At 44.5% G+C, this 16,260-nt stretch overlaps 2 protein-coding genes across 13 annotated transcripts in view; one reads left to right on the forward strand and one right to left on the reverse strand.

Moving 5' to 3' along the window:
* The first annotated feature begins 116 nt into the window (after positions 1 to 116).
* Positions 117 to 13,837, forward strand: LOC108278519 (proline-rich protein 7). Its single transcript, XM_017491956.3, has 3 exons — positions 117 to 272; positions 2,565 to 3,362; positions 7,614 to 13,837. The coding sequence occupies exons 2-3, from the start codon at positions 3,062 to 3,064 to the stop codon at positions 8,063 to 8,065; spliced, it is 753 nt and encodes a 250-aa protein (XP_017347445.1). The 5' UTR covers positions 117 to 272; positions 2,565 to 3,061; the 3' UTR covers positions 8,066 to 13,837.
* dbn1 (drebrin 1) overlaps positions 12,012 to 16,260 on the reverse strand; it is a 67,594-nt gene continuing 63,345 nt past the window's right edge. For all 12 annotated transcript variants that reach the window (XM_047162029.2, XM_017492968.3, XM_047162031.2 and 9 more), the window contains 3 exons: positions 15,585 to 15,994; positions 14,627 to 14,732; positions 12,012 to 14,067 (listed from right to left, as the gene is read on the reverse strand). In XM_047162029.2, the coding sequence (XP_047017985.1) occupies positions 14,015 to 14,067; positions 14,627 to 14,732; positions 15,585 to 15,994 (569 nt within the window). In that variant the 3' untranslated portion in view covers positions 12,012 to 14,014. The remainder of the gene's footprint in view (positions 14,068 to 14,626; positions 14,733 to 15,584; positions 15,995 to 16,260) is intronic.

Consider the following 16,260-nt stretch of genomic DNA (forward strand, 5'->3'; position numbering starts at 1 on the left):
TTATTATTATTATTATTATTATTATTATTAGAAATGGTTAAACCCGAAAGGAGGAGCAAGAAGGGAAGTTGATATGGTTTGGAGAATCGTTTGAAAGCGCACGCACGCACGCAGGCGCGCTCACTCACTCACTCTCACACACACACACACACACAGCACGACGCACTCGGCTCGTGACAGCATCGTTGAGCGGGTGTGCTCAATCAGCAGTTCACGCCAAATCACGCAGGTATCAGATCTCTAAAAACGACGAGACGAGGGAGTTCATCAAGGTAAATATGGGTGTGTATTTCTCTCTCTGTGTGTGTGTGTGTGTGTGTGTGTGTGTAACGAGACTGAACCTGTTTTTATGATATCCTTTAAAACGTGAGCAGCTTAACTGCATGGAGTCTGGTTGGTCTGATGAGCTCTGACAGGTGAGACGTTAGAAATAAATACGCACGTGACAAAAAAGAAAGGAGAACAGGTGTCATGGGATTAATTCGTTTATCTGTCGGGGCTGATGCGCAGACGGGATTATTATGTTTGGCAACATACTGATCAGATATGGCATCCAATTACGTTGTGCTATCAAGAACCGACACCAATTATTATTATTATTATTATTATTATTATTATTATTATTATTATTATTATTATTATTATTACACTTACATGGAATCAAATCTTCCTGATTGGTTCCAATTAAACATATTAAGTATATCAAAATAATACACTACTATCCTGTCATACTGTTATCTTGTTATCTTAATTATGATAGTTTTTATTTGTTTTTCAAGCAGATGTTGTTTATTCCATGTGGAGTACGTGTTAAACCTGACTGGTCAGAAGGTGTTGTTTAATTTCCTCTAACAGCAACTCTAAAGACAGTAGTAATTCTAATCACAGGCTATTAATAATAATAATAATAATAATAATAATAATAAACACAGTTTCTATAGTAACAGCTCCTTTACAGGGACTACTTAATCAAAGCATAGTAAAAAAAGACAAACATATTTTTAAAAAATGTGCACGCGCATAACCGTGGATACGGTGAAGCGGATTTAAGGAGTTTATCTGACGTGCATGGAAGGAGTCTCCAGTGTCAGCTCTCAGTAACGGTCGCTCGGTTTTCCACCGCGGGACGACTTGATAAGAGAGGGGGGAAAAAAAGAGAAGTGGTGAGGGTCCCTAAAGAAACGAAGGCAAAATCACGCAAACTCCGCAGTATTCGGAGGAGCTCGCGATTTTTCGAAAAATTACCGCAGACTCGGGCCGAGACGTGACGTCATCGCGACGCGCGTTCAGCCGGAGCCCTCTTCGATTCGCGCGCGTCGAACACGTGTCTCGTTTACGGACGAACGTCGCTGCGAAATACCGCGCAGGACAATTCCATGCGATCGCGATTTCACAAACTCAAATAGGCTTAGCTACAACAATCCCCCAGAAAAACTCCAAAACGCAAAAAAAACCCTGTCCGGACTGTTTAACGTAAGTAACAGGAGCGGACTCGCATTCAAGGGCGTCCCATGACATCGAAACGTAACTATGAGTCGTTAAAAAATCATGACGTGTCGTTCGTGAATAAATCGCGGAGGTATAACAGGAATAAAACACTCCAAGATGTGCCGAGGCGGATCGTTGTTTTCTTCTAACAGCACGTCCGGGTTTGTCGTCTGTTATTCCCGGCGTATCTAATACGCAGCACTGTAAACGTTAGACTCACGGGAGAGTAAAAAAACGCCACATTTCTGCTACAGTTAAGTAAAAAGTGATGACAGCTTTAATCGCGTTCACGCAGCAACCCAAGCCGACCGAAACTCCAAACCCTTCGAGCAAACGGTGACGTAGTCAGACGGAGGTGATGAACTACACAGCCTGTGTGAAGCTGCCCCCTGGCATTACGTACAAGACATACGGCATAATTAGCTGGACAGAGAACTCTCCAAGTAAAAGAACCATTCATAGATCTTTATAGAGTCACTGCAGTGATTCAGAGCCACTCATGAGAACGTGATAAACAAAGCAGCGCGTCGATGTTATCTCTCTCTCCTCAAGGTCAGCGAGAGGGGAATTTGAAATGCCATAAGATAACGACTACGTGCTGGAAAGCATAACGAGGCAGCGAACGCGTGCGGGAGAGATGAGCGAGCTTCCACGAGTGAGGTTAATAGCAGGCGGTAACGGCGTATCGGTTTGTAGGAGGGAAACGCAGGAACCGGCGTGATTAGAGGTATCGTTAAAAGTCAACGAGACATCATGCTGACAGTCACTATTACGCTCGAGCACTCGAGTTATAAAATGCTGAACGGGAACATGTTCTCCTGACACGATCTTTTCGTTCCGCTCAAGGAATAGCTCTTTAGAGGTTTTAATCGTCCGCCGTGGGAAAAAAAACGATACGCGGGCGTTTCGACGATTCGCGTCGTCGCGAGGGCCGTGGCGTCGGTTATATAGAGGTCGGGGGTTCAAGCCCCGACGCTGCCAAATCTTTTGTTTAAGATGTTATTCACTGGTTTGAAAATATACAGTAAGTGATGTCATTACATCTCCTCGCATGTCCGTTCCTTTCTGTCGATCAGAGCGTGTCCTGGCGTCCTCTGGAGATCTGACAAAAGGCCCGATCTTGCATACCGAGGATCGCCAGAGAGCGCAAGACGGAATCCCGGCTTCGGAAGACTCGGGCCACGCTCTCAAGGCAAGTCCACCGTGGAAATTAGTCTGAAAAGCGTTCTTTCTCGGATTGGATTCTTCGTCCGCCGACCTTCTCGATGTCGTCACGCTCTGCAGTTTGACGAGTTCCACCTCGTGGGATAAAACGTCCTGCGTTCGACGTGGTTTCACCTGAAGAAAAATGCTCTTAAATGCCTGTCAAGTCTGTTTAATTTGATGATTTGAAGAAAATATGATTTTACGGCGTGCCAGCGTGGTTTTGAGACTTGACTGAAGATTTCAGCAATATATATATACATATATATATATATATATATATACACACACACACACACAGGAAGCGTGACTTTCTTTCAGTTTTCTCAGCTGGATTGCTGAGGTTTGCGTTGTTATCAAGGATACGATCATGGTGATGTCGCAGGGTACCTACACGTTCCTGGCGTGCTTTGCCGGATTCTGGCTGATTTGGGCGTTTATTGTCATGGTTTGCTGCTTCTGCAGCTTTGTGCAGCGTAAACTGAAGCGGCGGCGTGAGGAAAGGCTGAGGGAGCAGTGTCTGAGGGCCTTGGAGATGGAGCCTTTGGAGTGTACAGGGGTAGGATACCCGCCGAGAGAACCTCCTCAGTTCTGCCCACCACCTCAAATGATGTCTCCGCAGCTGCCGGTCGCCCACACGATTCCTCAAGGCAACTGGACACCACCACCAGGTAGGCAGCTCTTTGTTTATGATTCTAATGCTTTACAGTCGTTTTTTTTTTTTTCTTTCTTCTTTAAAAAAACATCGATAAGACGCGTCAAATGAATCAGATTTTTGCACAAAATCAGATGATGGGTCGTTGACCAGACTCTGACTTTGTCCGAGCAGAACAAAATATCCACATAGTGGTTATTTTCAGCGATGGAACACCAGGCCAGTTTGACTGTCCTGCAAAATGATTTGACCTCGAGCACAAAGAACGGAAGGAAGAACACGTAGGACGATTTGGAACAGCAGTCGAAACACTCATTCGAGCAGACGCGTGACAGGAACGGTGTCACGACAACGCTGACGTCCTTAGGAAAGAAATTTCGAGAAAATCTGATCCTCGGTCCACTTTCGGAATATTCAACTTGGGCAAATGTAAAGTCACAGTCCAACACTAAGATCTGTTATTAAACCTTTGGCGCACAAACTACTAAATAAACCCGGGCTGTTTTTGCTCATGTGGGCGGTGCAGCAGAAAATGTCTGCACCTCGCACCAGGCATGCAGACGTAGCCAAATTGTTTCATGCAAAACATGGTAACAGAGAGCTGTGTGGGCGGCGAGTGGGCAGAAGAGTACATCGGTGAGCTAGCAGCAGAGAGACAGAGACAGAGAGAGAGAGAGAGAGAGAGAGAGAGAGAGAGAGAGAGAGAGAGAGAGAGAGAGAGAGAGAGATGGGCTAATCATGCACTCCTGCAGCCAGGCAGGCTGCCAGATACAGAGGATCCCTGGCCCGGGCCGAAGAATGTCCCTTTAAAGAAGGTCCAGACACTCACAGGACTGATGGCCACACATTAAGACAGGAACTGAATAAGAGGTCAGCAAGGAAAACAGTATAAATCAAGCAGAATTCAGCTTTTTACAAAGACGACGTGAAGGTTGCACAATAGCTTGATGGTCCAGCCCCTGCAGTTTCGGTGAGAACTAGCAAAACACACAGTTTTATTTGTTCTACAGGGGAAACTCGGTTAAGATTGAATCACAAGGCCATTTAATAACAACATCATTAAGTAGTTTTAGTAGCACTGCGTAACATTATGCTATATTTAAAAAGGATCTAAAACTACGCCTGGAGCAAAATACTGTTCCAGGGATCCCATGGAAACATAGTAGGTTATGCTTAGGGTCCAATCAACAAGGGGTGTCCTTCATCAGCCTTTGTTTTTATTTATTTATTTATTTATTTTTTGAGATTTGGAGCACTTAGCGATTAGGTTCTCACCCAAAAGCCATTGTTGATATAGACTCACTGTCCACAATACCTCTTCATGCAATTATCCAACGTTCACGTCAGACATCAGAATTGGGGGGGGGGGGGGGTGATCTTGGTGACTTGGACCATGATGACATTGTCGGTGCCAGATTGGATGCCGATCTCCTGGGATTTTCACACAGTCGACAGTCTCTAGAGTTTAAACAGGATGGTTTAAAAAAAAAAAAAAAAAAAAAAAAAAAAAAAAAAAAAAAAAAAAAAAAAAAAAAAAAAAAAAAAAGGACCATCCGGTTTTGTGGACGGAAATGCCTTTCCGAGCATGAGAGAGGAGAACGACCGGACTGGTTCGAGCGAACAGGAACACAAGTAACCGCTCCGTGCAACCGTGGTGAGCAGAAAAGCATCTCAGAATGCACAACCATGAGGGAGACGAGCTACAACAGTAGAACAGTAGAAGACCACGTCAGGTACCACACCTGTCAAGCCAATCTCAGAAGATCAGCAGTTTCTGAAACACTCAAACATCTGGCACCAACGACCATGCAACCATGCCACAGTCAAAGTCACTGAGACCACTGAGACCCCCCCACACACCCCCCCCCCCCCCCCATTCTGATGTTTGATGTGAACATTACCTGAAGCTCTGGATCCGCATCCGCATGAATGACCAGGTGTACATGTGTCCCTATTAAAGTGGCCAGTGGGTATTGGTTGTAAAACAACCTTCTTACATGACTCGAATCTGATTTCGATGATTTAAGCCCGTAACTGTGGTTTTGTGTTTCCATGACAACTTCCAAGAGACTCAGAAGCGAGTAGGTGCATTTCGTTACACAGCGGCCTACTCATTCAAAATTTCATCTCGGCGCTTTATCAAGGCCAGATGGTCTGTGGTATTCGGACCGTCGCGTAAGCAGACGCTTGTGATTTGAGCACATCTGAATTCAACCTGCACGGTATGATTGCGTAGGTAGTGCTTGGAACATTCCGAGTCTCTGGGAACCATTTGCAAACGGAGGAGATAGCAATTAGGTTTTTTTCCGAGAAGATTTGAAATATATCCCGTCTGCCTCCCGTTGTTTATTGTAGACCTTACGTAGGATCGTCCGGTCCTAAGTCGGAAAGTAGTCACGATGACACCGCAGTACACAAAGTGCTAGCATGTGAGATTCAAACGGTGCATTTTCAATTAGCCTTCAGAAGCCTGGATCTTTATCTCCAGCCTCAGTAAAGGGTTCATTTCTATTCAGGGGGCAAATTTCTCTCAGCTTTCATCTGATGGACTGAAGTGTGACCTTGCCAGGGCAGATAAAAGCTCTATAGCGCTTTCTTATCATTTATACCACAGCGATATTTAATTCTCGAAGCTGATTGGTCAGACGGTATTGATTCATTTTCTTTATCCTACATCAAATCATCTTTTTTTTAAATGATTATTATTTTTTTTTATAACAGTACAGCACCGATGGCTGTGACATAAATGACGGGTTTATATTAACGCGCTCGTTCAACTGCGTTGTAGTTTCTATAGTAACAACTCATTCACAGATACGGTGCCGTGAAATAGTATTTGCTCTGGTTTTGTGTGTATCTCGTACTGAAGTGTTTCAGAAATGAAAACAAGATCCAAGTAAACGCAAAAATACAGTTTTATTATCCCAACACTGACTGTGTGAAAATGTATTTGCCCCCGTAATTACTAATGCCCCGAATCTACGAAAGTGCATCGATAATGCAATTCAGCTAGACTAGACGCAACCAGACCTGATTACCCTGTTCAATCACATCAACACTTCAATAGAACTTTTTTTAACAGCGTGAAGCCGGTTAAAAGGTCTTACCCAGTAACACATTATGCCAAAGTTGAAAGAAATTCCAGAAATGGTGAGGAAGAAGGTGATTGAAATACATCAGCATGGGAAAGGGTTATAAAGCTATTTCAAAGGGTCTGGGACTCCAAAGAACCACAGCGAGAGCCGTTATCTCCCAATGGAAAAACTCGAGACAGTAGTGAACCTTCCCAGAAGTGGCCGACCTTCTACAATTCCTCCGAGAGCACAGCGACGACTCATCCAGGAAGTCACAAAAGAACCAAGGACAACATCGAAGGACCTACAGGCCTCTCTTTAACCCTTTTACCGGACCATTAATGTATAAATTGTAAATTACTCCATCAAGTCTTACTTTTTTCAATCCAACATGGCCGACGGCGGCAGACGCACAGTAGCTCAGTTTCTGGCATTTTTGTCTAAAATATACCAAAAAAAAAAGAGTCTAAAACGTCACACTGTCACAAGCTTTTGGTTTTTAAATGATTTATAAATATATATAGTTCAATTATTAACGAGTTGAGCTAAAGTGCTTAATTAATTGTATTAGTTGAATGCAGTATATATAAATATACATTTCTTATCGTTTTGGACATCAAAGATTTAAGGAATGTTCTTTAATATTTGAAACCTTATTTGTTGCAAGTATTTTTCGGCAGTGATATCTAATATTTTTACTCCGTTTTGCTTTTACTTACACGTGCTAACCAGTTATTTTTCATGTAAATGATCTTTAAAAAAATGTGCATCATGAAGCCATCTAAAAATCATATGTTTATAGTAAAAATAATAATAATAATTCTGACTTGACAGCGTTCCTGAGAGACCTTGTGGTGACCCGCTGTTACATACAGAATCTAAACGCTAATTTCTGTATTAAAGACATCACTAGTGTACCTGTTAACGACACGTAGTGGTTGAAAAACTCTATTTTTACTGGTATTTATACACTGGGTTTCCATGACATGCTCAAATAATGAACAATCTGGTGGTACGTTGGAGCAGAAGTAGTAACGGACAACGCTATAACGCCCAAACGCTGAACTACATGGTGAACAGGAACTATTTTATTCATTAATGACTGAGAAACTGTTTTATTAATGATTTATCCTGTCTATTATTTCGCAAACAAAGTAAATAAAATCTGTTTCCCTGAAACCTCTGTTCCTCAGCTCCCATTCTCCCGGTGGAGAACGATGCCTGTGGAAAGCCGCCTTGCTACGAGGAGGCCGTTCTGATGGAGGATCCTCCTCCTCCTTACAGCGAGGTCCTTGCCGATCCCAGAGGTGGAACGTACACTAAACCCGTCCTGAGGTCCTCCAGGGACCACCAGGAGTCCGAGACCAGAAAGATGGCGCCCGTGACTGTGTTTTCCGAGCGTGGTTACTCGTCGCTGATCCGCTTGCCCTCGGCCAGGCGCTGGGACTCGCTGGACCACCTGCTCTCCAACGTGGACCTTAACCACTCCAGCATGGCGTTGGAGCCGCACGCCTCGGCCATGGCCACGATGCCACGCGACGGGCGTGCTCACATAGACTTGGGCCTGCGTGGCCTACGACCTCTGGACCACAGCTATGGACTGCCCACTGCTTTCCCTCTGCTGGGACGAAGCACGGCGGTGTGAACCTTCATTTGGACCGGTGTGACACTTTACGTGGAAAATTATCAGCCCTTCCTGCAGGGTTATTGATTTGGTGGTTTATTTAATTTTTTTTTTTGGTAAGAAAAGCTTCTCAGAAGGACCCGAAAGACATTTCCTCTCGATCTTTTCTTCTCGAGCCGAAGATCGTATGACAGACGTTATTTCTCCAGCTCTCTTTCTTTCTTTCGCTGTGTGGCGTCCCTGCCTGATGCAGAGCAGTAGCTATTATGTGAGCATTGTTGCCATGGTTCCTGGACCTCTCTTCTTCCCTGTTTTTTTTTTTTTTTTTTTTTTTCCCATCTCGACAGCCTTGGACTGATGTAACATAAGCAGGATGAAGAATGAAGTTCTGTTTTGTAAACTAGATATAACACAGGGCCACGGCATAGCACAGCATTCATGGTCTGTACCGTATCCATAATCACAGCCTGGGAGTCGGAGAGTTTCAGAACACCGGCGTACCGTCCGGACCGTTCGACTCCTCATTTAGCGTTTTTAACGTTTAAGTGTAAGGAGACCCTTCACTCCTTACGGCTTTCGTTTTCGACAGACGGCATCTTTTCAGGGCAGCAATTAGTTCACTTTGCATACTGTAATTGAATCGGCGGTGCTCCAAAACGAGGTTTCATTACGACCTGGACGGGATTCGTTTCGTAAAAACAGACGAAACAAACGAACGACCGTAAGCGACTGTACTGGTGCAGTCTGACTCTCAGACTAGGTTCATCATGCTGCTGAAGTGTACACAATGTACGGTATAAACTGTGAAAAATGACCTTGCTGCTCTGACGAGGTAAAATGTTGTTATGAAATACACAAATCTGCACAAGTTTTTTTTTTTCCCCTCTCCATAGAAGGATCTATATATAAATATATAAGGTAAAACTTTTCTTCAGAATAATGACATGCTCTACAAGAGGAACAGAACAATTTGAACCGTCTGGTGTCTTGTTCATTTGCCTGAAATGTCTCCTGCAGCTTTTAACTCACCGGCACATGCGGGTAAAAAAAACGAGAGACGACCGTCGTCGAGTTTGTTTATGTATTTATTTATTTATTTCTGCTCTTCTTGTCAGTCTCTGTTTAAAAACTTTTTTTATACTGACGCATTTATCGTGTCCCGGTCTGTTTGTCACGACTTCACCTCACTTTTAAAATAACGCGCATCTCCACGTGCGTAAGCGTTTTCCCTTTCCACCGTGTATTTCGGCCGTCCGGCGTCCTTTCCTCCGCGGACGGTCTTTCACTTCCCACATTCGTACGTGTTCGAGCGAGCGATTCCGGTTTCTTATTTACGTCGTGCCACGGTATTCGTTTGAATGTGTTCGTGTATCGCTTTGGGTCGGACGAGCGGGTCTAATTTTGAAATGGGGAACTCTTTGGGAGTCGCGGTGACTACGATCTAATTTGCTAACGCAGGCGGTGTTTCTTCGGCGGGCTGAACGCTGCGTGCGTAATGGCCTCGATTTCGTTTCGACAGAATCGTCTTCTGTTGCCGTTTAGTCTCGCCGCCACTCGCTCGGCTCTCTCCACCTCATTCGTCCTAACGGCTGTCTTCGTCGACGTCTCGGCATACGGACCTCGCGTCCGAGCATCCGGTCCGTGCGTTCGAATGACATCGATTAGAATTCATTAAGATGCTCGATGAGAAACACTTTATTAATTAATTAATTGATTGATTAATTAATTAAAACAGTGAGCGTTTAACGGAATGCTCCAGGCACACGATGACGTCTGTTGGCGTCTACAGTACACGCTCTTTTCTACCTTTTTAGTGTGTACCTTTCACCTTGAAAAGTGCATGATGTCAACCTTTATACTAGTACTCTTGAAGTACTTTCGAAACGAAAACCGAAAGCTGTCGAACATCTTCACTGAACGTGAGATAAACTGTTGTTATTTGAATAAGTTATTGTTCTGATCCAGTGTCATTTCAAGACAGTATGGCTTAAACCTAAACATTGTCCCGACTGATCTAAATTCCTGTCCAGAATTTTGTCACTTCCTGCACGCCTGCCTACGGGAAGATGTTAGATAGCCGCTATAGGCGTGTTTTTGAAGATCCGTCCGTCCGTTTTCCATACTGTTTATCCGATACAGGGTCATGTGCAGCCTGGAGCCTTTCTCAGGGACCTCTGGTCACAATGCAGAGGACACCCGTACTGGACGGGGTGCCGACCCATCGCAGGGCACAATCGCACACCCGTTCACACACTACGGACAATTTCGGCATGCCGATCAACCTACAGCGCATATCTTTGGACCGACGGAGGAAACCCCGAAGCACGGGGAGAACAAGCGAACTCCGCGCACACGGGGCGGAGACGGGATTCGAACCCCCCAAACGCCGGGTATCCGGGGAGCTCTACAAAGATGAAGGACGCTCTAAAAATGTCCGGTTCCGTTTAAATGCAGCGTTGGGTTCCTGTACGCAGAGTACGCGATCATACGTAAAGAACACTATAAACCGTTCTCTTATTTCACCCCTGAAATCCTGGTGGAAGAAAAATAAATAAATAAATCATTCCTGTTCAGAACAACCTGAAAACGCTAACGCTAGCTAGGGTATTCATTCAGAAGCGTTCCCTAGGATCACGTACCTTTAAAATCCCTTTGAAACGTTCGAAACGGCGTTCACGTTGCCGTGTAATATATAAAACACGCTAAAGGTACCGCGTGAAGGCACCTCGGCGACAGATTTCTCAGAGTGTAGATCGTAAACGCTCCGTTTTTATCGCTGTATATAAAAACCTTGCTTGCTCACACCCTGTACCGAACATTCATTTAAACCGTAATGACTTTTTCAAGCTCCAGGGTCACGTTTAAGGACCTTGCGAAAGGATTGAAAAGGTCAGACGGGGAGTAGATCGAGTACCAGAGCTGGCCGATTTGAGCGTTTAGAAGGACACCGAGGCCACGGCACGACCCGTCATAACCTTTTCGCTTCGACGAGACTCAAAACCCCTGCTTATTTCACGTTGAATACTTACCGAGTCCTCCGTCGACACGTGAGAATGTAAACGGGGATATATTTTGGGCGTTAAACGCCTCAAAAACAATACCAGGTTCACTTTAGAAGGACGTGAACCTCAATCAGACTCGATTTAAAAAAAAAAACAAAAATCATCACCGATGACCAAATGTGATTCGAGACCATCACGGTGTCTGTCTACGTGGTCTGCTTTGTGTTCTCGCTCCCGATTATTCGATTTCTTTTTACATTTGAATGTCTTTTCATTCGTTCTTTTGTCTTTATTCGTTCCACGGGCAGTGAGGCAGAAGACAGAGGTGTAAACTGTCGCTCCTCTGCCAGCGTGTTGCTAAGCGACTGAAACACAGCTCCGTGAGTCTGTTTACATAGAATAATAAAACGGCGTCCGTCTGTCCGTCCGTCCGTCCGTCCGTCTAGCCGTCCGTCCTGTACACGTCTGCTCCGAGTGCTCGGTGTACTTTGAATAAATGAATCATTCACAGGTTTCACGTGACGCCGCGAACTGGTCCTCCAGTCGTCCCTGTGTCTAGAAAGATCACGTGATATAACATCAGGGCTCTCATCCTTAACGTTTAAGCAATTAGAATCGTTTTTATTTTTACTTATCATTATTGAACCTGCCAGTTCACGTTTATCCTCGACGTGCTCGTGTACGTGTGATCCAAAGAACAGTTGGGACATTTTGCACAGCTAAATTATTATTGTTTTTGTGTGTGTGGGGCCAAGTTTACTGGAGCTGTGTGATGATTCATAGCTGCTTCGTCTCAAAAGCTAGTCTAGAAAGATAATATATGATGAAATGTTGACCGGACAGCTTGGCATCGGCCTACGTCCATAACAAAAGTGAAAACAGTGCAGGGTTTGAAATCAGAAAGAAGTGTGTATGTGTGTGTGTGCGTGTGTGTGTGTGTATTTAGCACCAGTGAGCTGACGGACTTGTTTTTGAAATCTTTTATTAACATACAGAAGCACGTAGCATGTCACAAAAGATCTTGTGCTTGTTTCAAAAACAGCATGTGACAGAAAAAGCGGACGAAAAGGGGGGAAAAAAAGGAGAAGGATGGAAAACAATAATAAAAGAGAGAGGGGGGAAAAAAAAGAAAGAAAGAAAGAAAGAAAGAAAGAAACCGAGCGAGAGAGAGAGAGAGAGAGAGAGAGAGAGTGAGTTTAGGAGTTGCTAAGCCTTGCTTCAGGGACAAAGGGCAAACTGGAGTAGTATATTAGTAGTAATAGTAGCAATAGTATTGGTAGTAGTAATCTCCTAGTAGTGTGTGAGAGAAAGAAAGAGCGTAAGAATCACTACGGAGGAGCTCGGAGGTTAAAGAGTACACTGAAATCACGTCAAAAGGGCCTCGGTTATCGTTAAAGATGCGGGTCGGCTCCCCGTCACGGACCAGCCACGTCAAATCCGGGTTTAAGAAAACGCGTGAAGACGTTAACGCACGTGTGTTCCGACGCCGACGGTTCCGGTCACGCGCGTTTCGTCACTGTTTCGTCCTGTTGTTGATTTTTATTTACAAAACAATACTACATCAGTTTAGTATTATTGCTTATTTCGCCTCTTTTACTTTGTAATAATAATAAAAAAAAATAAAAACAATTGAAAAGAAAAACCTCGACAGACTAAAACGACAAGGCTTAGGATCGTACTGAAGACAGGTCAGAAATACGAAACTACGGAAGACTGAGGACAGTCCAAGCTACAGATGTTGAACGAGATTCGTCTAGGAGAGCTGTGAGAAGGAGCCGCGGTTATGACGGACGAGTATCCGGTATGTCGGACTGTTAGGAATACTTCGTGGACATTCCGAAGGCTTTCGGTGCCGTAACGACGGTTACCGCGGGCAGGGTTTCCATCGAGACCGCGACGGCGTCAAGGTCGGATTCGAGGGTTTCGGTAAAATCGTATACAAATACTCCGATATCCAGGGGAAATGTTACTCTCTCATTAAAAAGCACACAACACACACACACACACACACACACAGCTAAATATGCATTAAAATAGTTATTGCCTAAGCTCTGAGTCAAATCGATTCTAATTCTATCGCGAACACTGGGGGAAAAAAAAAAAAAGAAGAGGAAAATACTACTTTTTATAAGTTAGAAATATACCTGTGGCACCTGATTATAAATCGCAAAACACCGACACGACAGCGTGAAAACATCCACTCGCTGGAGAGACCCTTGGCGCAGGAAATGAAGCAAGTCAAGCAGAGTTTAGTCACCGTCACCTGACCGGAACGTAATGACGACTAAGAAACGCGTCTCGTCGAAATCACGTCGAATCCGGAGCCGAGATCGAGATCGATCGCACGGCGGTGCGTATCTTCTCGTTCCGAAAGACCAAATAAGATGGGAACAAACTTAATATCGGCTTCGATTATCGGTGATCGGAATAAGAAAAGTGCTGAATACTAGCCTGAGCGTCTAACGAGGGGAGATTCGGTACTACCTTGGCTGGATCAAAGAACCTTTCCGTCATTCGAGGTTCTGGAACATCGCTAAAAAAACGAGAGAAAAAAAAACAAAACAGGACGCTCTATCTGCTACTGGTCACACCTGTCAGGCACAGGGAGTCGATACAACACAGGTGAGCGCTAAATACACACCGTGCTATACTCTGCATAGCAAAAAAGAGAACGGAAATAAATAATGACTTGTACACACTCACACACACACACACACACACACACACAGACTAACCGAGAGAGCTTAAACCCGCTGGCATCTTTAACAATAACCCGGATCCTTTTCAGTGGCTGACCTTTTTTGTTTTGTTTCTTTTTTTTTTTGCTAAAATATCGTACAGATTTGTATCGTGATAAGCTCGGAATAAGCTTTGTAAAAGTGTTTTTTTGTTTTTTTTGTTGTTTTTTTCTTCGTTTTTTTTTTTTTCTTTCTTCCTGGGAGTCGTAAGCTAGCGCCCTCCGGAGGTCTTAGTCATCGTCGTCCACCACGGGGTCCGTGTCCCAGCATGTGATGTCGATCTCTGCGGCAAGAAAACAGCAGATAAAGACATACGCTGAGTTTATACGGAAGCGGAACCTTTACAGTATACGCCTGGGCATTCGGGCAAACATCCCATAATCATCCGATCACGTAGCAGTGATCGGCGCGGTGCACACAATTACGCACGTGCTAGTCAAGAGCTTCGGTTAAAATCGAGAGCTTCACAACAGGCCATTTTGGACCGTAGCATGAGACGTCAGCTCGAACCGGTCTGGCCGTTCTACATCACTGGATGTTTTTTCGTTTTTCGCGCCGTTCTGTGTAAATTCAGGAATCCCGGAAGATTTCTGAAACACTCGCGGGATCACCGGTACGCTCCGAGTTCACAAAGGTCACAAATTCTCAACATTCTGTGTGTAATGTGCGAACATTAACTGAAGCTCTTGACCTGCATAAAGTTCATAAAATGTTATAATGCACACATAAGGCACCGTAGACATAATGTCATAACTGTTTATGCAAACGCATTACACTTTATTTTGATTATTATAGACTACGACTGTGTTTGTTTTGATTATGGAGCTCTTGTGACGTCTCACCTGGTGGTTTGTTGTAAAATACTGGCGTGGGATTGACTTTTGCTGAGCATTCATCAGACTGAGCGAAATCCTCCTCCTGTGACTGGCTGAAATAGCCTTCACTCGCCTGTACAAAACACACACACACACACACACACACACACACACACACACACACACACACCTCCATCTCAACATGTTCAATAGCCAAACATCGTCATCTGTCACAGATTAATGAGCATCATGCTTACTAGTGATGGTTGGAAAATGCTAAATGATAACAGAATAGGTTTTGGCGCCATCTAGTGGTGACGCAAAACACATTTCCTGGTCAGTTCTACAGTATAAACGAACCACGTTTCTGAGCGTATAAAATTCCATGTAGCTTTCTCTAAAATAATATCCTAGTGAGATGGCCGTGAGACTAAAATGATGTTTACATTTACAAGATGATAACTGATGATGTTGAATTGCTTAGGAGGATGAGCTAAAACCCAGAAAACTACCGTATATGAACTGCACTGGTATAGAAGCTTATCTTTAAAGAGAACAAAATCTAAACATAAATGTTTGTAAAGTTATGAACGAACACATTTCTGTAATAATAGCTCAAACGAGCAGATATATATAATTAAAAAAAAACTTTCAAATGCTAACACAATAGAAAAGCAATTATCAATAAAAAAAAAACGTGCTAATATAGTCTGTTGAGCATATGATTTGGTTGCTAAGCGAATTAACGGACAAAGATAAGGGTATTCTGTTGAGAGAACAATGGCTAAAGTGTCATGTATATCAAGGTTTGAATAAAGCTCGGCTAATGAGATGTTAGAAGTGGAATCTGTTTTACGGAGTATAGATAACCACGACAAAGATATGTAGGAATTTTGGGGTTGGGCCTTTTATAATTTGTGCTTTTCTTTGAATATGAGAAGTGATTTGCTGTTGTTTGGAATACCACTTGTGATCGTTTGCTCACCTGGGTCCCTTCTTTGAGCAGCGAGTCTCCGTTGGTCAGGAGCTCCTGGCTCTCGTCCAGCTCCTGGCTGTCGGAGGCCTGCTGGTAGCTCAGGGTCATGTGGTGCGACTCAGCAACGTCGACCAGGCTGGAGGGTGCGTCCTCGGACGAGGGGCACAGCTGGGCGTCAGGCACGTCATCAAAGCTGAGCAGGGGCTGAGGGAGGCTGGGTGACGAGTCGGCATCGCCCATCAGGTCCATGATGTGTGGGGCCTGGCAGGGTGTGGCCGTGGGCGCCGGGCTGCTCTCCCACATATCCATAAGCGTGTCCTCAGCGCTGGTGGATTTCAACTCCGTGGGATGATCCTGAGGAACGTCGGTCTGGACAGGCTCGGACTCCTGCACCGGGACTCGCTCAGGAGACTCAGGGGCTGGAGAGACATGGTGCGTTAAGGTTAGCGTGGAAGATCTCGAGTGTCCTGCACAGAGCCCCGACCTCAACGCCTCTGAACACCTTTGGGATGAACTGGAACGCCAACTAACACTAACTAGTATTCCTGAGGCGGGAATACTTCCTGGATGAGACACCAGTCCATCACACAACACCATGCGGAGACACATTCATGGTTTTGGGTGGTGGACATGGGGAGAACATTTCCGCCGAGCTCAGGATCAAACCGGGGATCCCTTCACCGCT

The sequence above is a fragment of the Ictalurus punctatus genome, chromosome 18, assembly GCF_001660625.3.
Source record: "Ictalurus punctatus breed USDA103 chromosome 18, Coco_2.0, whole genome shotgun sequence".
Lineage (NCBI taxonomy): Eukaryota > Metazoa > Chordata > Actinopteri > Siluriformes > Ictaluridae > Ictalurus > Ictalurus punctatus.